The sequence below is a fragment of the Sus scrofa genome, chromosome 4 (assembly GCF_054392235.1).
Source record: "Sus scrofa isolate SSC_HxYL_T2T_F1_AM1 chromosome 4, Sscrofa_HxYL_maternal_Yorkshire_Landrace_v2.0, whole genome shotgun sequence".
In the NCBI taxonomy this organism is placed as follows: Eukaryota; Metazoa; Chordata; class Mammalia; order Artiodactyla; family Suidae; genus Sus; species Sus scrofa.
Genome location: NC_139386.1, coordinates 93,319,167 through 93,340,429, shown reverse-complemented (window position 1 = coordinate 93,340,429; position 21,263 = coordinate 93,319,167). Strand labels below are relative to the sequence as shown.

General features: G+C 46.8%; 2 protein-coding genes, 1 long non-coding RNA gene, 1 other non-coding gene and 1 pseudogene across 8 annotated transcripts; 3 read left to right on the top strand and 2 right to left on the bottom strand.

Annotated features, from left to right (window-relative positions):
- The first annotated feature begins 256 nt into the window (after positions 1-256).
- On the top strand, positions 257-19,428 carry FCGR2A (Fc gamma receptor IIa). 5 transcript variants are annotated; one of them, XM_021089524.2, is made up of 5 exons: positions 257-466; positions 1,694-1,714; positions 4,243-4,500; positions 9,842-10,096; positions 16,077-19,428. In XM_021089524.2, the coding sequence occupies exons 1-5, from the start codon at positions 355-357 to the stop codon at positions 16,163-16,165; spliced, it is 735 nt and encodes a 244-aa protein (XP_020945183.1). In that variant the 5' UTR covers positions 257-354; the 3' UTR covers positions 16,166-19,428. The 5 variants fall into 5 exon arrangements, with proteins under 5 accessions (XP_020945183.1, XP_020945180.1, XP_084878699.1 ...); XM_021089521.2 differs by lacking the exon at positions 16,077-19,428 and adding an exon at positions 11,280-13,306 and having other exon boundaries at positions 4,246-4,500; XM_085022573.1 differs by lacking the exon at positions 16,077-19,428 and adding an exon at positions 11,280-13,306 and having other exon boundaries at positions 9,842-10,024.
- Positions 5,608-8,231, top strand: LOC146403938 (polyhomeotic-like protein 1 pseudogene; annotated as a pseudogene).
- LOC146403937 (uncharacterized) lies at positions 12,216-16,751 on the bottom strand. The gene is made up of 3 exons (XR_014843965.1): positions 16,619-16,751; positions 16,056-16,195; positions 12,216-15,399 (listed from the first exon to the last, which is right to left on the bottom strand). It is a non-coding gene; the product is annotated as an uncharacterized LOC146403937 (long non-coding RNA).
- TRNAG-GCC (transfer RNA glycine (anticodon GCC)) lies at positions 16,265-16,335 on the bottom strand. The gene has a single exon. It is a non-coding gene; the product is annotated as a tRNA-Gly (tRNA).
- On the top strand, positions 16,910-19,427 carry HSPA6 (heat shock protein family A (Hsp70) member 6). Its single transcript, NM_001123127.1, is given in 1 exon segment — positions 16,910-19,427. A coding segment is annotated over 1 exon segment (1,932 nt). The 5' UTR covers positions 16,910-17,014; the 3' UTR covers positions 18,947-19,427.
- Positions 19,429-21,263: the final 1,835 nt, after the last annotated feature.

Below are 21,263 nucleotides of genomic sequence, written 5' to 3'. Positions count from 1 at the left end.
ACAGACAGGAGGTTGTGAGCTGAGTTTGAGTAACTAGTCCCCTCCCTCTTTCTCCCAGAGGCTGAGCCCAGCTGAGGCCCCAGAGGAAGAGAAGTTGTTTCCCAATTTCTACATTTTCTGTGAATTTGGAGTGGGACTGAGGAACATCCATTCTGGGAAGCCCTGAATCTTCTGGGAGGAGACAGTTGAGATGAAAGAGGGTGGAGGGGAGGAGCTAATGAGAAAACATTTCTTTTCACTTCCTCTTTTGCTCTCCAGAATTTGTCTGTCCTCTGGGGTGGAATCTGTCGAGCCTTGAGAGAAGCCTGTCTTGCGCTGGCGCTGCCAGAGGCAACCTGCGTACTCCAGGAGGTGATGGGGATCCCCTCGTTCCTAGCCCTCCCCGCTGCCAGGAGTGACTGGGCTGATTGCATGCCCTGCCATCCTTTGGGCCACATGCTCCTGTGGACAGCTCTGCTATTCCTGGGTGAGTGAGAGTCCCCAGGAGGGACGGTGGAGCAGGAGCAGAGGCAGGTGTGCTTTTCTAACTCAGCTGCTGCCACCTCGGTTGGGGCTGAGCTTGGGCAAAGTTGAGGAGTTGGGGGGCATGGGAAGCACGTCAGGAAAGTCAGGAGGGTGAGGGCAGGCTGATGGAAATCAAATTCTGACCACCCTGCTGGCTTTGGCAAATTGTGAAATTGGCAGAATCAGGAAGTTTTTTTTGCCAATCTCTTTTTAAGTCTTTTGCCCAATCTCACTGGGTTCACATGTCCTTGGTGCTCTGCCACCCTGCACAGCAGAGCCAGCTCTGAGGAAAGTCTAGTGTCATAGACTTGAAAGGCTAATGAGCGGCCAAGGTGTTTACCTTCCTTTTTTTGTGTGTTTCACTGGGACCACATCTTAGGTGGGAAGGCTAATGCTGTCTTATGCAAATAGCAGGTGGAGGGAAGATACACTGTGGTGGGGTGCAGTGGCCATTCTCTGTGCCCCTGACACCACTTCAGGCAACTACTCTCTTTAGGTGTAAGGAATTTCCCCTGGGAAAAAGCATAAGAGGGTCTCGGTTATCCATGGAATGGGGCTCAGAGAATGTAAACACCAGGCAATTCTAGAATCATCAACTGTGGGACCAAAGGAGCATGCATGCTTCCTTGCACTGCACGGCCATTAAGCAGGAAAAGATGAGTGTCACTATCAAGCACAGAAGAGCAAATTTAACAGAGAAAAGTGTCAGAATGGCAGTTCAGTGTCCTTTTGAATATGGAGACAGTAAATTTACATATACCAATCCAACTCCTGTGTGGGTTTTATTTTTATTTTTATTTTTTGCTTTTTAGGGCCGTGGGGGTTCCCAGGCTATGGGTCCAATCAGAGCTACAGCTGCTGGCCTACGCCACAGCCACAGCACAGCCACAGCCACAGCCACAGCCACAGCAATGTTGGATCCTTAACCCACTGAGTGAAGCCAGGGATGGAACCCATGACCTCATGGTTTCTAGTCAGATTCGTTTCCGCTGAGCCACAGCGGGAACTCCTCCTGTGTGGTTATTTAATCAACACATAACTGAAGAAGTAAAAGCACAGACAACACAGGTGAATGAATTGCAGCCAGAAAAGGACAAGAGAGTTCAGGGGATCAGCAAGGAGGTGATTATTTATAATGATGAATCAATGAATCCAAACACCAGGCTGATCTTTGCTTTCTCTCTTACAGCTCCTGTTCCTGGGACACGTGGTAAGTGCTCCACCCACATCCTCTCCCCACAACAGCTACCTCCTCGCTCTGCTCCCAGCACTCTGTCTGGAGATGCTCTGTCTGAATGCAGCAGCAACCCAGGACTTAAGCAGAGCCAGGGAAGAATAATTGCTCCCTCAAGATGCCTTGTCCCTTTCTTCTTCCTCCTTCTCTTCCTCCCAGGGAAGCGGGGGATGGGCAGCACCATGCACAGGTACTTCAGCCCTTCTGGTTCTGTTAACCATGAGACCTCATACATAGTGTCACAGAAAAGAAATGTCCTTTCTTTCAACTGTCTTCCTCTTTCCAAACTAAATCACGAGCCCAGGCAATTTTTGTTTCAGCCACATGCAAAATCACATGATCTGCTTAGACCGTCCCACTGTGTTGATAAATCCTCTACTTTTCATACATCCGAGGGCTTCAGAGCCTGTTCCCCCGGACAATAATAGGAGGAGACACCAATGGTTGCAACTTGGTGAGGTGAACACTGCTGGGCACTTCTTTCTCTGCATGACTAACCTCTCAACCTCCTAGGACTGGTAGGGAGATGGGGGTCTTCCTGGGGCACTGAAGCCAGGATTTCCCTAGACTGGTCCTCCAGCCTTTCCCCCCCTTTCCTTATCTTTCCTGAGGCCACAGGATCTCCTTTGTGCTTTGGTGTCAGGATAGATTTATTCTTTTTTTTTTTTTTTTTTTTTTTTTAGGGCCTCACCTGCAGCATATGGAGGTTCCCAGGCTAAAGGTCAAATCGGAGCTATAGCTGTCAGCCTAGGCCACAGCCACAGCAATGCCAGATCTGAGCTGTGTCTGTGACCTACACCACAGCTCACAGCAGTGCTGGATCCTTAATCCACTGAGCAAGGCCAGGAATTGAACCTACAACCTCAGGGTTCCTAGTTGGATTCAGATTCGTTTCCACTGTGCCACGACAGGAACTCCCTTTTTTTGCTTTTTTTTTTTTTTTGGTTTTTAATTTATTTTTTAATATTTTTATGGTGTCAGGATAGATTTATTCTAAGGGGTAAAGAATTGATAGGGATAAAGTAGGATAATTAGTTTAGAAATCCCACTAGGGGAAATAAAGACAGAAAGAGAAATTTAAGGGAGTCTGGGAGACAGTTGTAAGCTAATGACCACTCAAGAAAATCCAGTAACCTATCAACCATCTACTCTATCTTGAAGGAGACCAGGTGCATTCAAGAGCCAGGCATACTCAAGCCACAAGTCCTGATAGTTAAAACACAAGACAATAGGTATGGGGTCTGAATCTTGTTACATGAAGTTAGAAAGTTAATGGTTCTTGAAGAGCAGCATTTCTGCATGGAGCCAAGATGGGAATATAAATGAAAGGAGAAAGAAACTAGGTGAAAGGGGACATTATATTGAAACCTGAGATGAATTACCATATTTTAGTATATGTTACCACCTTTCTGCTAATATATATATGATATAAATAGTGCTAAGACAGTCTTGGTTAGACCATATAGGGTCAAAGGAAGAACTAATGATGTAGTTATATCTATGCAAAAATGAGGAAGAAGGTGCTTTTCTCCCGTCTCCACTTTGTGATTATAAAAATGTAGACTTTTTTTTTTTTTGCCAGGCCTGCAGCATGCAAAAATTCCCAGGCCAGGGATTAAACCCATGCCACAGCAGTGAGCCAAGCTGCTATGGTGACAATGCCAGATCCTTAACCCACTGTGCCATAGGAGAACTCCAAATGGAGCCCTCTTTGTTCTCAGGGGCTGAGCTCCCTTGCTGGCCTGTTAGTACCTGTCACAAGGGTCCTATGCTAAGAAATTTATGCTTTGCCTGCAACTTCGCCTCATGCTAAATTATTTGTGCACCAAGACAAAACAACTTGAGCTTCAGTAAGTCATGAAACCAGGTGAACAGTTTTAATTAGACGACAGTGGATTCAAGTCCCAATCTAAGGTACAGATGGGTTTGAGCCCCATCCGAGGAGGAGTGTAGTTTCAGAATGACAATCGGTCAGAAGAGAAACATGACATCTGACTCTCAGCCTGGCATCTCCACCAGATGTCCCCACTTGTCTTCATCCAACTGTGGAGAGCGTTTATCTACTAACGTCCAAATACCTCAATTTACAGGAGAGAAATTGATTCCCCAAAAAGATGTATGTATAGTGCATGTGTGTGAGAGAGAAAGAGAGGAACAGAGAGAGAGACGAGACAGAGAGATGGAGAGAAAGAAGGAACCGGTTAGACATCCTTTGGTCAGGTGTACTTGTATTTGTAATGTGTCTGCCTTGCCCCCTCTCCTATTCCCTTCCTTCTTATTCTGCCTGAGGAGCAGACAAGCTCCCTGGGAGAACTTGGCTTCTTGGGGCCCCTGGGTGGGCTATATGAGTTGGAGGGATTGCCTTCAGTTGCACAACAGTTCTGGTTGGGTTCCTCTCCTGATGTCTCCAGCAGGGCCACAGTTTCCCATTATCCAACATTTGGGGTCTACTTGGGCCCTAGGGGACCCCTTTCCTCATGCTGCCTCTTCTCTCTGCCCCTTAGCAGTTCTCCCAAAGGCTGAGGTGAAGCTTCAGCCTGCATGGATCAATGTGCTCCAGGAGGATTCTGTGACACTGACGTGCCAGGGCGACCATGACCCTGGGAACACCACCACCCAGTGGTTCCATAATGGGAACTTCACCTGGACCGAGAACCAGCCCAGCTTCAGCTTTAAGGCCAGGAGAGCTAGCAGCGGATACTACAGGTGCCAGACTGCCTACTCCAGTCTCAGCGACCCTGTGCATCTGGATGTGATTTCTGGTTAGTGGAAGAAGGCCTGGGAGAGTCTGGGAGGACAAGGAGAGATGAAATCAGCTTACAGGGCAGAGGTTTTTAGGGAAGAGGGTGGCCTGTTTACTGAGAAGCATGGCTATGAATCTGAAGTCATTTTTGCCCACTCATTTCCCTTCCCACCCACCACCTTGGTTTAGTATGTGTGGTAGGGTGGAACTGCCTAAGAGATTTCTCAGTATTTGGGCAATTTTGCCTCGGTCCTGACTTGAACAAGAAGGTAAGAAGGCCATAAACAGGCAGCTGAGTGTGAGAGAGGCAGAAGGAAATCCCTAACTCATAGGACCGCTTCCATTTTTACAGCAGAGTCAAATGCACAGACAGACCACAACTGAATCCTAGCCCTGGAACTTACTAGCTGTGTAAACATGATGATTCCATTTAGCTTTGAGCCACAGTTTCCTCATCTGCTCAATGGAAAGACTACCACCTCCTCTATCAGGTCCTGGTGAGAATCAGCATTTCCCTGCCACACCCCCAACCCCGGCTCTCTGTGCAACTTGAGGTGAAAGTGGTGTTTTAATCTTATTTGTATTTCCAGCCTCAGGCACAGGGCAGGGCTCAATGACTGTTTGCTGAACAGATCAATGATTCTCCAAAGACCTTGGGAGTTCCCATCGTGGCTCAGTGGTTAACGAATCTGACTAGGAACCATGAGGTTGCAGGTTCGATCCCTGGCCTTGCTCAGTGGGTTAAGGATCCGGCGTTGCCCGTGAGCTGTGGTGTAGGTTGCAGACGCGGCTCGGATCCCACGTTGCTGTGGCTGTGGTGTAGGCCGGCGGCTACAGCTCCAATTCAACCCCTAGCCTGGGAATCCCCATATGCCACAGGAAAGCGGCCCAAGAAATGGCAAAAAGACAAAAAAAAAAAAAAAAGATTCTCCAAAGATCTTGGCAAGAAGTAGGTTCTCCATAAAGAAAAGGCATAATGCAATTATGATGAATATTGTCATTGTTATACTTCACTTTGTCCCCTTCTCTTACCTGGCTCCTAAATTTTCCTCAGAGATAACTAATAGGCCAAGTGGGCCTCGGCCCCAGACCTTTCATCTTTCCTCTCTGCGCTTAGCAGGGAAAGATGGTCCTGGAGGGAATCCCCAGAGGCCTGGCAGAGCCCTGACCTCAGTGCCCCGACCCTCCAGGAATGGGGTGGAGATGAGTCACCCCTCATGTCTGTATGAGCACCTCCCACTTCCAGCCACACTGCCTGACAGAGGGGACCTTGGCATTGAGTATGAGTTGGATACTGCCCTGGAGGATCAGGGTGCAGAGCTTGCTATGACAGTCTTGAGCCAGAGCATCAGCCTTGGGGACCCTGGGTCATTATCGTGGAGACTAGAGCCAACAGAATGCCAATTGCTCCAATGAGAGTCCCAACTCAGGTGGTAGCCCTCGGCCCCCGATAGTCAAAGCCACTGTATGAACAGCAAGCAGAACAGGCTCTGCAGGCATTGCTGTGATAGCTCTATGGGCCCCCGTCTTTCTACCAGTTCATGTGCACCTGCTGCTCAGCGGACCCAGCTGCATAGCCTGGCCTCTGTGCAGCTGATCACAAGTGCTGCTAGTCAGCAGGCCAGCTCCCCAAACACCAGCACTACACAGCAGCTGACCGACACCCAGGCCTCAGTCAATCTGGCCACAACATCAGCCACCCAACTGACCAGCCAATCCACGAGTGTGAACTCTCCCAATGTTACCACTTTGACCCAAGCTCTGCTCCTGGGAAACACCACCTCCTCCTCCCCTCAACCTGTTCCAGGCCCAGATGTACCTAAGACTACAGCTGGGGAACTTTTTCCAAGTAAACCAGACCATGGGCTGGAATGTGCCTTTAGCTTCTCAACTCATCCTGATGCCTATTAGGACAGTGACTGTAGTCCGGCTGGAGGTGCCAGCTGCTCAGGCTCCTGGAGTCCGTGTAGATGCAGATCAGGAGCAGCACTGGGCAGTGAGGAACCAACAGGCCTCAACCCAATTCTCCTCTCTCTAGCCTCCCCCAGGCCTCTGGCTGTGGCTCAGGTTTCCTCTATAGGGATCAGGCCAATCTTTAGCATTAGTTCATTTGGTGGAGGCAGTGGGAATAGCATTCTGAGGTCCATGGATCCAGGTAGAAATGGGCCTTGAGTCAGTTCCTCCTCCAGAATGGGTGGTGGTGGGAGCTGTCCCAGGAAAGGCAGATGTGGTGGAGCCCTTGCCTGCATTTCAAACACTGATGGTGATCCAGGGCAGCTGGACAGAGGCAGAAAGTGCAGTGGCCAAGAAGACAGAAGCAGATGGGAGTGGTCAGCAGGATGTGGGCATAAACCTGACATAGAGAGCTACACCTGCCCCCAGGCAGACCCTTACTAGCTCAGTCACCCACACACAGATCCAGCCCCATTCACCAATTTAGCAATAGCAACGGATCCAGCTCTTGGAGAAACAGGTGATGACCAGGCAGCAGATTGCTATCGACCGCTGGTGACAGCTCCAGCACTGTCAATCCCGGTACTTCTCCCCACAGCACCTCCAGTGGGTGCAGCAGTAGCAGCAGCAGCAGCAGCAGCAGCCACGACTCTCACTGCCCCTCAGCCAACAGGTCTGGGTCCCTGTTGTCTTCTACATGCAGTCTGTGTACCTGCTGTGCAAACCCAGACATTGGCTGTCAAATGCAAGGAGGAAGGAGATGATGTCTTCACCTTGGGTTCAGGGTTCCTGCCAAGGGTTCTGCACTAGCAGTGAGCTCCAAGGCCACCAAGGAGAAGGAGAGCAGTTTGGAGAAGAAGCTGAACCAGTGACCAGAGGGAATGCTAATTCACCAAGGGGGGAACTGGCAGCCATGGCCCCTGCCCACAGCACCACCTCCTACACTAGCCATGGTGTCCAGACAAATGGGTGACTCAAACCTCCATGGTGAAGCCTCACATGCTCAACCACATGATCGAGGGCTTTGGAATCCAGGATGGAGCAGAACCTTTCCCAGTGGGTTGTTTGTTACTCAAAAGTCTGAGAAGCTGCTCTGTGTAGACTGGCCTCCCGACAAGGCTGAATGAGAATCAGTCAGGTGGCCCCTGGGGAGGGGACAGCCCATCTGCTGAGTAGTCAAGAGGACAAATCTCCTGAAGTTCCAGCCTTGTGGCAAGTGCACTCCTGCAGAACAGTTCTGTGGCTCCAAGAGTTTCTACTCCATGAGTTGCACTAAGAGGTAGAGTATAGGAGCTTGACTGGCCCTGTCTTTGGAGCCCTGGGAAGCAGGTTGATCCCCGGCCCAGCACAGGGGGTTTAGGATCCAGCATTGCCAGAGCTGCGGCTTGGGTCACAAATGAGACTCGGATCTGATCCCTGGCCCGGGAACTCCATATGCCACGGGGTGGCAAAAAAAGAAAAAGAAAAAAAAAAAAAAGGTATAGTGTGAGCTGTAGCCTCAGTTCTGCCTGAAGAGGAAAACACATGGAAGTGTCTTGAGAAGTCCATAATGCTTGTGTTCACCAGTGTGGACCCTACTGCAGCTCCTCTGACATCACCCATGCTAAGATCCAGGGCAAGTGGCTCCGAAGGTAAGAGGACTCTAGCTAGGGTTCAGAGAATTCCACTTAGGATGAAGCACTCTCTCCAATGTCCCTGGGTCTTTATAAGTGAGAGCTGGTCAGGGGGAGTGTGACCCAGGGAACTTTGACACAGTTCTGCCTACCCCAGGATTCACAGCATCAACCCTGTGTTCTTGTCCAGTAAACTTAGCCAGTGGAGTGTAGAAGATTGTATGAGTTTATCGCCTCTCTTCAAGACTTCCAGAAGATTGCAGAGGAGTTCTCTTCCCAAGAGATTGATGCAAAAGCCCTTTTATTTCTTAAAGAACATCTCATGAGTACCATGGACATGAAACTGGGCCCTGCCCTCAAGACATGCACCAAGAAATTGTCCTCAAGGAGGCGTAAGTTGGCCCTCTTGAACAAACCAGCCTTAGGCAGACACTCCCCACTGTCCAAGTTATAAGCCATACCAGTTGAGATTGCTAGGGAGAACATGCTGTTCTAATGAGGTGCACCTTCTGTAGAGGGGATTTTAGCCAAGCAGGGAGGGGAAGTGCAAGAATTGGTTGCTGGTGCTACATGCAAGCAGCTTTGACATTTTCTCTGGGTTCCACTTCATTAAATTTTTTTTTTTTTTTACAATTCTTAGCCTTCCCTACCTCTACCCTAACTCAAGCTTTATAAGAGGGGCATTCTAGAGAACCAGGACTGCTCACCTAATCCTGGTGTGGCATGTCCTGCAAGGGTCTGAGTTTTCCAAGAGAAAGAATACACAGGATGTTAGCAGAGGAAATGGCTGGGACAGAGGGGTTCCTTCCCAGTGGGAGAGGTGGGGTTTTCTAGCTCCTGTGACACAAGTAGCAAGATCTGGTGTCCCCCAGCTTTCCTCTGGATTGTCCCACTGTAGCTGTGGCCCAGAGCTTTCTCTTTGTTGTCACTTATTCCCTCATCTGTGTGGAGACTTCTGTTGGCATCATTCTGATCTCGTGCAGGGACTAAGTGTGTTTGATGGCATACATGTGGTTATTGTTACTATTTTTCCTCATCCGGAGGGACTCCCTTCCAATGTATCTGTTGTTTTCTACCCTTTCTTTACAATTCCAACTCTGCTCAATCCTACAGCTTTAGGAAAAAGGAGTGTGTGGGCTGAGGTCAGGATTACAAGTACCCACCTCATCTTCTATTCCTTTTACAACAAAAAATTACATATTTTTTCTTCCTCTGTAAAAGGATGTAAAATGGGAGGGAAATATACACAGCAGGCTAGCAGTCCACCCATATCACTGCTGCCTTTGGATAAAGTCCTTGCTAAAATGAAATTCCACGTTTACTAATATGCACCAAATAAGCTAATATTTGTTGGATGTTCACACATTTCCTCAAAGATGTATGTCTCTGCTGTGTCCCCCTCACCTGTTGTCTCCTGTGTCAGAGTTGATTCCTCCTTTAGGGAAGGGATGGTACCAGGGTCTCTTATGCCCTTCCTGTGGAAGTTTGTTGGACAGGACAGAACTGCAGCTGGCTTATTCCAGGACAGGAATTAGAAGACAAGCATGTCCTGAATACCTACTATATGCCATAGTAGGTGGTAGAACTACTCTAGATTAGTAATGGTATGACTGTGACCATTTTCACATGAGGAAACCGAGGTCCAGAAGAATTAAATTACTTGCCAAGATTCAGATCAGGAATGTCTGATTCCAAACGTAGGCTCCTCTCCACATCTAATGTACCACCAGTAAGGATTTGGTCTAAGATTTGAGTCAGGCCTCCTGGGTCCTGTGGTCCCTTTGTGTCTTTCAGACTGGCTGCTGCTCCAGACCCCTAGCCTGGTGTTCCAGGAAGGGGAGCCCATTGTGCTGAGGTGCCATAGCTGGAGAAACAAGCCTCTGCATAAGGTCGTATTTTTCCAGAATGGAAAATCTAAGAAATTTTCCTACGTGGAGTCCAGCCTCTCCATCCCACATGCAAACCACAGTCATAGTGGTGAGTACCACTGCACAGGATCAATTGGGAAGACGTCACACTCATCACAGCCTGTGAACATCACTGTCCAAGGTGGGAACTAAGTCTTTTCATGGAGCTTTACACCTTGGAAAGATGGGTAGTGAGGGGATTATTAATCTTTTTTGGAATTCAGGATATTTAGTTTGACCCAACTGCTGTGTGAATACACAGCTCTGTCCTGGATAATTTCTCAGGGATTATAGGGATGGGTGTCATTCACTAGGAGTTTTAACTCTTAAGGGACAGAAACCACCTTTTTATCCTCCATATCCATCTTCCAGATATTGCTATTCTCCCTCTTTTTCAGGGGGAGGGCTGGGGCTTAGTTCCTCGGCCAGGGATCAAACTCATGTCACAGCAGTTATTAGAGCCACAGCAGTGACAATGTTGGATCCTTAATCCACTGAGCCAGTAGGGAAATCCACCATTCTCCCTCTTTCCCACCTCATTCCATGTACTTTATCATATGTCCCTCTAGGAGTCTAATGCTTGCTTGTGTCTCCCTAGTGAACTGCTCAGGCTGGGCTCAAATCTTAGCCAAAGGAGCCATGTTGGCATGAGACTCCCTCTGCACATACAAATAACTAGGCCTCTGCCTTTTCTTGAGAAGTTATGCCTTGTGAATTCCAAATCATGCCCTTTCAGATGGCATCACAAGCATTTATGCCAGACTAGTGTGGGTTAGTGAATACCTGGTCTCAGGCTAAAAGGAGGTGGTGAGTGAAAATCTGTTGATGTGGTCTATGGATTCTCTAGTTCAACGTTTTCCAAAGGCTGTTCCCCAATCACATAACTCCCAGAGAGATGTTTCAGAATGAGGGGTTCTGTGGTCAAATCAATGCAGAACATGCTATGTACTCTGTTCCTTTCCTTTTATATTCATAATGTACATTAAAGTCCTCAAGAAGCCCTGTCTTAAAGAAAACTCTTAAATGAAGTGTCACAAGGCATTTGCTAAACCTGGGTAGCTATAAAATCTTTTTTCTCTATAACTTCTGTTAATGTCCTAAAGAACAGATGTGCTCCTGAGGTTATCCTTTGGGAAATGCTGACCCAGTGCATTATTTGGGAAGGCAGGGAGAGGAAAAGGTCCTCTGAATCCTTTCTGGGCTACCTGTCTGTCTTGGCCTTGGCCTCAGCCTTCTCAAAAGCTTCTCACTAGGGACCTGATTGTTTATTCTAAATTTCTGCCTTAACAAGTGTCATTTTCCCATCCTTCTGCCTCTCCTATTAGGTCCGGCAATTCTATTCATCTTTCCACCTTGGTATCAAATAACTTTCTACCTGGCGATGGGGCTCCTTTTTGCAGTGGATACAGGGCTGTATTTTTCTGTCCAGAGAGACCTTCAATGCTCAAAGGGAGAGTGGAAGAACAGCAAAGTCAGATGGAGCCAAGGCCCTCAGGACAAATGATCGCTCATTCCATGGTGTAACAGCTGTGGTAGCAGCATCTCTTCAGTCCGTAACTCTTCCCCCAGCCCCGACTTAACAGCAACTTGGGCCAAGGACCCTCCAAGGAAGGAAAGGGCCTGTGATCTTCAGAGCTAAATCCTAACAGGTCTTACCTTTACTGATTTCCTGAAGGCCAAGGTACAGTCACAACCCACCCAGCTCTTCAAAGACTCACAGCAAATGTGTTTTCATAGATGTTTGACAGAGGCTCCTCAAATATATGAAACCTCAGTAAACCCTGCTCTACTTCCAAAATAAATCCAACAATCTGACAACTTCTCAGTACTCTACTACTGGCACCTTGGTCCAAGCTACCATCATCTCTCACTTCCACAGCCTCCTGACTGGTCTCCCTACATTCACTCATGCCACCTGACAGTCTAGTCTCAACAAAACAGCTAAAGTGATCTTTTAAAAATGTGCGTTGCACCTGTCACTTCTTTGCTCAAAGCTATACAATAGCTTCCCTCTTGTACATAGAGTAAGAGCTAAAGCCTTTGCTACAAGGCACTACATGATCTTCTTCCTCACTGCCTCTCTGACCTCATCTACTGCTCTTCTTTGCTTCCTTGAATACTTCAATTATTCTTCTGCTCCAGGTTTATATTATTTACTGTTTCTGAAATGTTTTTTTTTTTTTTTTTTTTTTTTTTGTCTTTTTGTCTTTTGTTGTTGATGTTGCTGCTACCTCTTGGGCCGCTCCCGCGGCATATGGAGGTTCCCAGGCTAGGTGTTGAATCGGAGCTGTAGCCACCGGCCTACGCCAGAGCCACAGCAACGCTGGATCCGAGCCGCGTCTGCAACCTACACAACAGCTCACGGCAACGCCGGATCGTTAACCCACTGAGCAAGGGCAGGGACCGAACCCGCAACCTCATGGTTCCTAGTCGGATTCGTTAACCACTGCGCCACGACGGGAACTCCTGAAATGTTCTTTCTTACAGATATCCACACTGTGCTTCAACATGGTCTTTACTCAAATATCACCTTATCAGTGAGGTCTCCTTGACCATTCAATACAATACCACTCCTCCACTATCTCCTAATCTCCCTCTCTTGCTTGATTTTTTCCCCCATTGTACTCATCACCAGCTGAAGTACCATATGCCCAATTGTTTAATTGTTTATTGATGTATTTTTACCCATTGTACTTATTACCAACTGACTATCCCCTCTCCCATTAGAATATGAGCTCCAGGATCCAGTGCTTTTTTTCCGTTTTGTTCACTATCATACAGTTAGAGTCAAGGTCAGCATCTGGTACATGACAAAGCATACAATACCTATTTGTGGTGTGAGTAAATTCCTTATAATTTGAAATCAAAGACTTTTTAAAAAGGCACATCTACTCCATCTTCCCAGAAGCAGAAATCCAATTCAATATTACTGAACACCCTGTTAGATACCATCCAAGATATACCACTGGTACATGCATTTCAGCTTTGAATGTATTTGCCTAAACTCTTTAATATAATTTACTTTCACCCATCACATCTTTTAAAGTAGTATATCAGTTGGACTTGCTTCCCTTTAATTTAATTAACTTTCTAAGCCTATAGAGTAGCATTGTGAAAAGTATACTGAAAATAGAGCCAAAAACCTGAATTTGTGTTTCATTTCTACCATATGCTAGCTGATTGGTCTTGAAGAATTTAACTACTCTGTGAATTATATTCTTCTTCTGTGAAATGGTAATATCTTTCTCTCTCCCCAGGGATATCTTGTTGAGGTTAAAGTTTAACAACATACATGGAAACATAATGTCATTGGAACATAATAGGTATTTAATAAATGTTTATGGAAACTGTAGTCTTTGGAGCACACTATTTGGCTGGCACTTTCCCTTTAAACAGATAAGACTGTTTTTACTATAGTAACTGAAAAAAAGGTAGGGAGGTGTAAGTTGGAGTAGGGATGGACTAGAAGGTAGAACTGAGTGAATTACATTTTTGTGGCTAGTCACATTGGGAAAAAAATGGGTGATAATCCTACTTGACCAGCTCTAACCTGCATATTAAACTCACAGATCATAAAAATACAATCTTGGAGTTCCTGGTGTGGTGCAGCAGAAACGAATCTGACTCGGAACCATGAGGTTGTGGGTTTGCCATGAGCTGTGGTGTAGGTCTCAGATGCAGCTTGGATCCAGCATTGCTGTGGCTGTGGCTGTGGCCGGCAGCTGTAGCTCTGATTAGACCCCTAGCCTGGGAACCTCCATATGCCGCAGGTGCAGCCCTAAAAAAAACAAAAAGACAGAGGGGAAAAAAATAAATAAATAAATAAAGATCTGCCTGCAGCAGCGTGGGTTGCTTCAGAGGCATGGGTTCAATCCCCTGCCCAGCATAGTGGGTTAAAGGATGTGACCTGGTGCAGGTCTGCAGCTGTGGCCCAGATTCAATCCCTGGCCCCAGAACTCTCGTATGCTGTTGGTGTTGCCATTAAAAAAAAAAAAAAAAAAAGGGCAGGGTTCATTCAGGTATAGCATAGGTACATAGTTTAGGAGACACAGGAATCCTCTTTTGCTCATGGGAAATCAGAAACTTTTGACGCTACAAAGACTTAAAAATGGTGAAGTTCAATCTCCTCATTTTAAAACTGAGAAAGCTCAGGAGTTCCCCAGTGGCCCAGCAGGTTAAGGATGTGGTGTCCACTGCTGTGGCTTGGGTCACTTTTGTGTTTTAGGTTTCACCCCTGGCCCAGGAATTTCCTCATGCTGTGGGCATGGTTGAAAATAAATAAAATAAAATAAAATAGAGAAAGCTGTGGCCCAGATGGTTTTAAGGATGTTCAAAGATGTACACGTAATTGGTATCATAGACCTTTACATATTGTTTTGGATCATACTATACATTTTGTTCAACTTGCTTTTTGTACTCAGTTTTAGGTCAAGAGCATCTCTCCACAATCTCTATTTAAGTCATCATTGTTCTACACTTCTTTATTAATTTGTCTTTTTAGGGCCACACCCACTGCATATGGAAATTCCCAGGCTAGGGGTCGAATCAGAGCTGTAGCTGCCAGCTACCACAGCCATAGCAACATGGGATCCCAGCCTTGCCCGTGACTTACACCGCAGCTCATGGCAATGCCAGATCCTTAACCCCACTGAGCGAGGTCAGGGATCTAACCCGCATCCTCATAGATAGTTGGGTTCCTTACCACTGAGCCACATTGGGAACTCTCACTGTTCTACTTTGAAAGACACTCAAATTTATATGTTTCACATAAGTGGATATGCTTAAGTGTATTATAAAGTTTGCATTGCATAATAAGCTTCCCTATATTTGAACTCTTTTGAGTTAAAAAAATAAAGTGAGTGACACTGGAAATGTGTGTGTGAGGCTCTGTCCAGGTATGGAGGTGCTTGCTTTAGGGCTATACCTGAAACTCTTGGGGGTAGGTGTGCAGGTGGGGTTTTGCGGCTGCTGAGGGCTGGGAGAGAAGGTTAGAGGAGTTTGGACAAGGCAGTTCCTGAACAGACCTCAGGGCAGGCCATGTTTTCCTTTCTGAAATAAGGATCTTTTTCTTGCAGGCCTTTGCCTAAAATGTCCTGACTTTGACATGTAGGCCTAGCCAGCCTAAACTCTGAGAGTGAATGAATTTAAAGCTGACAGCTTTTCTCCCTCCTGGAGTTATAAAATAGGCTCCTTTTTGAGGATGATTTGCTTTTCCACTGTGGAAGTAATTAATTGCACAGTTCTTCAAACATTCCCTTATTTCATGGACTGATCACCTTCTTAGTATAGCTGAGCTCACTAGCAGCAAACTTTGTCAGCTCTTTCTCATCAATACACTGGGAAAGGGCTGGCCCAGAAACCCAGTCCAGAAGTGGGATTGATACCTGCATCCTGATTCCTTCTCCCTCTTCAGGCCCTGAAGTGTTCCAAAGAGTTCTAAGCCACCTGAGGAGAAAGGAGCCACTTTACTCAGAGTAAAGGTTTTTAAGTTTTGCTTTTTAAAAACTAGTAGTTTCATTGAATCAGATGAATAATAATATAGTACATAAAAGTTGAAGCTACTAGAGTTTAACATTAGAATGTATCATGTTTTCCTGGGTACTATCCTCTTAGTCTAGTAGTGACCGTACTTGTCTGTCATGTGGGAAACCAGAGTTCCATTTCCCAGAAGGAGATTACAGACAACACTGGCTTCTCTTTCCTCCATTTCCACCCTCGTGTCTCCAAAAAGTCTTCTCCTTTCGGTATCTTAGAAGTCCATGCCAAAGAGAAACACCAAAATATTTAAATGAGATCTTCTGGATTAAAGAAAGTGAGACAAGGCAAAGACTCAGTTTGCAATGCCATAGATCTGATGGGATCAAATGTGGCTTTATTGACCAGTGAAATCATCTTGGCCTTTGGCCTTTGGGGCACAGGATGCCTTGTACTCCAGGCATTTATTGCACACCTGAGTTCTGGGTTTGAGCTGGGAACCCGTCCAGGCCTCAGAAAGAAAACACACACTATGCCTTTCCAACTCATCCCTTGGTACTATGCTCCCAGGAGATATGAGCCCGCAGGGGCTGGATAAGAGAAGGGACATTCTCACCACAGTTCACCTGCATTTTCCTTCCTCCTAGGCTGTTCCCAAGCCACAGCTCCAGGTTCTGGCTCCTTTCTGGGCTGCGACTTGATAAAGGAGAGAAAACCAGAAGAACCCAGCCTTTAACTGGTTTTATTTATGTCATTGTCACAAATCCTAGTAGGGGAAAAACAAAACAAAGCTTTTTTAAAATCACTGAAGCTGCTGAAAGAAAAGACACCCTTGTGCATTGGCCGGGAATCGAACCCGGGCCTCCCGCGTGGCAGGCGAGAATTCTACCACTGAACCACCAATGCATCTTGTGGAACGGCTGTTTGCAGCATGATCTCTTAACATCATCCCTAGCCCTAGGTCCCTTCCTAGCTGTTCTTCTCAGTTATAATTTTGATAATACTGCCTTTATGTTTCAAGAACCCCCTCCCCTGCAAATATTAAGGATTAAGAAATTTAAATCTTTGGCCTTGAGGCCATGGCTCTCTTCCCATGGTGACATTTTCTTTGGGCTTTTCTGGAGGTGCCGGACTCAGACCTGCCTTCTTCAACCCAGGAGGGTGTTCTTTTGAGAAGTTACTGCCCTACCTGACTTCTGCCCCACCGATGGCCTTTAGAACCAGCTGGGAGAAGCTGGAACTTTCTCTGTGGCTCTGAGTCAGACGCAGGTGAGGCCACCCTTCCTTGAACAGACGATCCGCCCGAACCTTCTTCCCGAGTCAGCGGCTGAGTCAGCCAGAGCGGGCGGGCTGGGCGGCTCTAGGTTCGCCCGGAAGGCGCTGGAAGGTTCACGGTTGCGGGGGCGGGAGGAGGCGGGTCTTCCGCAACTGGATAAAAAGCTCCTGGAAGGGGAGGGAGAGCAGATCCGAGCTGGTTGGACGCAAGAGTGGCAGTGCTGAGCGTACCTCCAACGTTGAGAAGCACTAAATTCCGAAAGCTGGTGCATCTGACTTCATATTGCATTCGTGGACAGAAGCCACAGCCATGTCCGCTGCAAGAGAAGTGGCCATAGGCATCGACTTGGGTACCACATACTCCTGCGTGGGTGTGTTCCAGCACGGTCGGGTGGAGATCCTAGCAAATGACCAGGGCAACCGCACCACCCCCAGCTACGTGGCCTTCACCGACACCGAGCGGCTGGTGGGCGATGCAGCCAAGAGCCAGGCGGCCCTGAACCCGCAGAATACCGTGTTTGACGCCAAGCGGCTAATTGGGCGCAAGTTTGCAGACCCCACCGTGCAGTCAGACTTGAAGCACTGGCCTTTCCAGGTGGTGAGCGAGGGTGGGAAGCCCAAGGTGCGCGTTTCCTACCGTGGGGAGGACAAGGCGTTCTACCCGGAGGAGATTTCGTCCATGGTGCTGAGCAAGATGAAGGAGACTGCGGAGGCGTACCTGGGCCAGCCCGTGAGGCACGCTGTGATCACCGTGCCTGCCTACTTCAACGACTCTCAGCGTCAGGCCACCAAGGACGCAGGTGCCATTGCAGGGCTCAACGTGCTGAGGATCATTAATGAGCCCACAGCTGCTGCCATCGCCTATGGCCTGGACCGGAGGGGCGCTGGTGAGCGGAACGTGCTCATTTTCGACTTGGGTGGAGGAACCTTCGACGTGTCGGTCCTTACTATTGACGCAGGTGTCTTTGAGGTGAAGGCCACGGCTGGAGACACTCACCTGGGTGGAGAGGACTTCGACAACCGTTTGGTGAACCACTTCATGGAGGAGTTTCGACGGAAGCACAGGAAGGACTTAAGCACGAACAAACGGGCCCTGCGCAGGCTCCGCACCGCCTGTGAGCGCGCCAAACGCACCCTGTCTTCCAGCACCCAGGCCACGCTGGAAATCGACTCCCTCTTTGAGGGTGTAGACTTCTACACTTCTATCACTCGAGCCCGCTTTGAAGAACTGTGCTCAGACCTCTTCCGCAGCACCCTGGAGCCAGTGGAGAAAGCCCTGCGGGATGCCAAGCTGGACAAGGCTCAGATCCATGATATTGTCCTAGTGGGTGGCTCTACCCGCATCCCCAAGATACAGAAGCTTCTGCAGGACTTCTTCAATGGCCGGGAACTGAACAAGAGCATAAACCCAGATGAGGCTGTGGCCTATGGTGCTGCTGTGCAGGCAGCAGTGTTGATGGGGGACAAGTGTGAGAAGGTGCAGGATCTCCTGCTGCTGGATGTGGCTCCCCTGTCCCTGGGGCTGGAGACAGCCGGGGGGGTGATGACCACGCTGATCCAGAGGAATGCCACCATCCCTACAAAGCAGACCCAGACTTTCACTACTTATTCAGACAACCAACCTGGAGTCCTGATCCAGGTGTATGAGGGTGAGAGGGCCATGACCAGGGACAACAACCTTCTGGGGCGCTTTGAGCTCAGTGGCATACCTCCTGCCCCACGTGGAGTGCCCCAGATTGAGGTGACCTTCGACATTGATGCCAATGGCATCCTGAGTGTGACAGCCACTGACAGGAGCACAGGCAGAGCTAACAAGATCACTATCACCAATGACAAGGGCCGGCTGAGCAAGGAAGAGGTGGAGAGGATGGTTCGTGAGGCGGAGCAGTACAAGGTTGAGGATGAGGCCCAGAGGGACCGGGTGGCTGCCAAAAACTCCCTGGAGGCCTATGTTTTCCATGTGAAGGGCTCCTTGCACGAGGAAAGCCTTAGAGACAAGATTCCTGAAGAGGACAGGTGCAAAGTACAAGACAAGTGTCAGGAAGTCCTTACTTGGCTGGAGCACAACCAGTTGGCAGAGAAAGAGGAGTATGAGCATCAGAAGAGGGAACTGGAGCAGATTTGTCGTCCCATCTTCTCCAGGCTCTATGGGGGCTCTGGTATCCCTGGGGGTAGCAGTTGTGGTGCTCAAGCTCGACAGGGAGCCCCCAGTACTGGCCCTGTCATTGAGGAGGTTGATTAAATGGCCCCTCCTGACAAGTCAGCTGTGACTGTAAGGTCTGAGCTTGTGGACTTTCTGTAACTTCAGGTGTGGGAGTGTAAGGGGAATCTTACCCCTAAATAGAGAGGGTTTTTTTTTGTCAGTATCTTATACCTGAGGTATCTGTCATTTGACTTAAAAAAAAAATCTTCTCCCACTTGGTCTGAGCTTGTGGACTTTCTAGACTGTCTATATGATCCTGCCTGTAACTTCAGGTGCGGGAGTGTAAGGGGAATCTTACCCCTAAATAGGGGTTTTTTTGTCAGTATCTTTTATACCTGAGGTATCTGTCATTTGACTTAAAAAAAAAATCTTCTCCCACTTCAAACAAGCAGAAGTAACCATTTATGAACATTTGTGTGGCACTTTAACGTTGCTTTCATCTAACATTTAATGTATTTTGTTACTTGCATGTATGGATTTTGTTATGTGAAATAATAGAGCTAAATAAACTTTTAAAACAACTTCTTAGTTTTCATTTTATCCAATTAAGTAGATGAAGGGGCAAGGCTTTCAGAAGCAGAAAATGTTGGGGTGGGTGCTGAAGGAAGGAAGGGAAGAAAATTCACAAGACTGTGTGTGATTTCTATAGGGGAAAACAAGGTAAGAGGAAGAGTTTGAGGCTGGCACATTGAGACAGTATTGAATTGTGAGATCAGATAAGAGAGAATTGTGACATTATGTTGAAAGAGGGAGGGAGGTGGAGTTGGAAAACAGAGAATGGTAAGAAACTTAAGTCCTAGCAAAACCCTAAAATAAAAATTCTGTATTGGGAGCCTAGTTTAGTGTGTCAGTCTATGCATCCTAATAGACTGACAAAGAGTTTATATGCTAATTATCTGTCTCTAATAATGAGACTTTACTCGTTGTTCTTTTAGATAATCGATCCCAAGTATGTGTAAGACTAAGAGATTAGGTCTGGTGGTATAATTAAAGTTATTATTGATCTTATCTATTTGAGAGAAATGGCATGGTCCCATCTGGTTTCTGCTGATGAGCCTTAGGATGAGGATGCTGCTGCTGCTGCTGCTGCTGCTGGCAACTGTGTAGGAAAATGGCTATATTGGAACCAGATGGCTTGTGTTTTCAGCACTGCAGCTTTATCTATCACACTAGTTAAACTCTGAGTTTCAGTTTCCCCTTTTGTATAATGGGGGTGATGATGGAATAGTATCTCGGAATTATTAAGAGGGTACAACTAACTAAATATGTGAGAAGTGAAGAAGAATGATAGGCATATAGTATTTGAGCAACAAATATTAGCTATAACTAATTATTATTAATTGTCAGCTGTGTACCAAGACTTGACATATACCATCTAATTTAATCCTCACAGCAACATCACAGTGTATAATCTCTTTTTGAAGGTGAGGATTCTGAGGCTAAAAAAGGTTAAACAATTTACTCAAGATCCATAAGTATTAAATTGGGAAAGGGTGGTGGTGGGGAGATTTGGGATTAAGAACCCTATCGGGCCTAATTCTAGAGCCTGTGCATTGCCACCTTACAAACAGGCCATAACGCCACTTATTACCAGACCTCCCCCCAGATATTGTGAAATTGGACATATCATTCCTTTAGAACACAGTTGGATAATGAGCCCTGAGTGGAAAAATATATTTTATTGTATATTTACATTATTCATTAGGTGAAAATGTATTTTTTTGTAGCAAGTGGTTGAAACTGGGAAGTATCTTTGGGCTCAACCTTACTGCCAATTAAATGAAGAGCAAGGATAAATTTGTGTAAGTTAGTTCCCAGTCAACACAACCCATTCTACATCTCTCCTGTGTGGGAAGGGAGATTTATTTTTATCTCAGAATTGAAAGCGGTCTTGGCTAGAGTGCTATATTATATTGACATTATAAATATAATAATGTATTAAAATATACAAAATTTAATAAATACATTATTCTACATTATATTTTGCTAAGGGTGATCTCTTACAGGTGAAGAGGAGGTTGTAGTAACTACCTATTTGTACCCTGGTTGTCATTTCACATTTTTAACTGCTTTTTCACGCACCTGGCCTAAAACCTGTACAATCTGACTTCACATTGAAGGAACCTGGAAAAAGAGGTGATGTCATATACACATTCTATATTACACTTTTCCTTTCCTGAATTTCCTTCTTACTTCCAACATTGACCATCCCAACTTATTTGTAACTTCTCAGTTGGAATGATGGTACTTATAGGGTTTAGATAGTTTCCTAGCATTTCAACAGCCTCCCTCTCTCCTTCCCTACCTCAAAATACACACAGATTATAAGAGGGAGAATTTCATTGTGTTTAGTTGT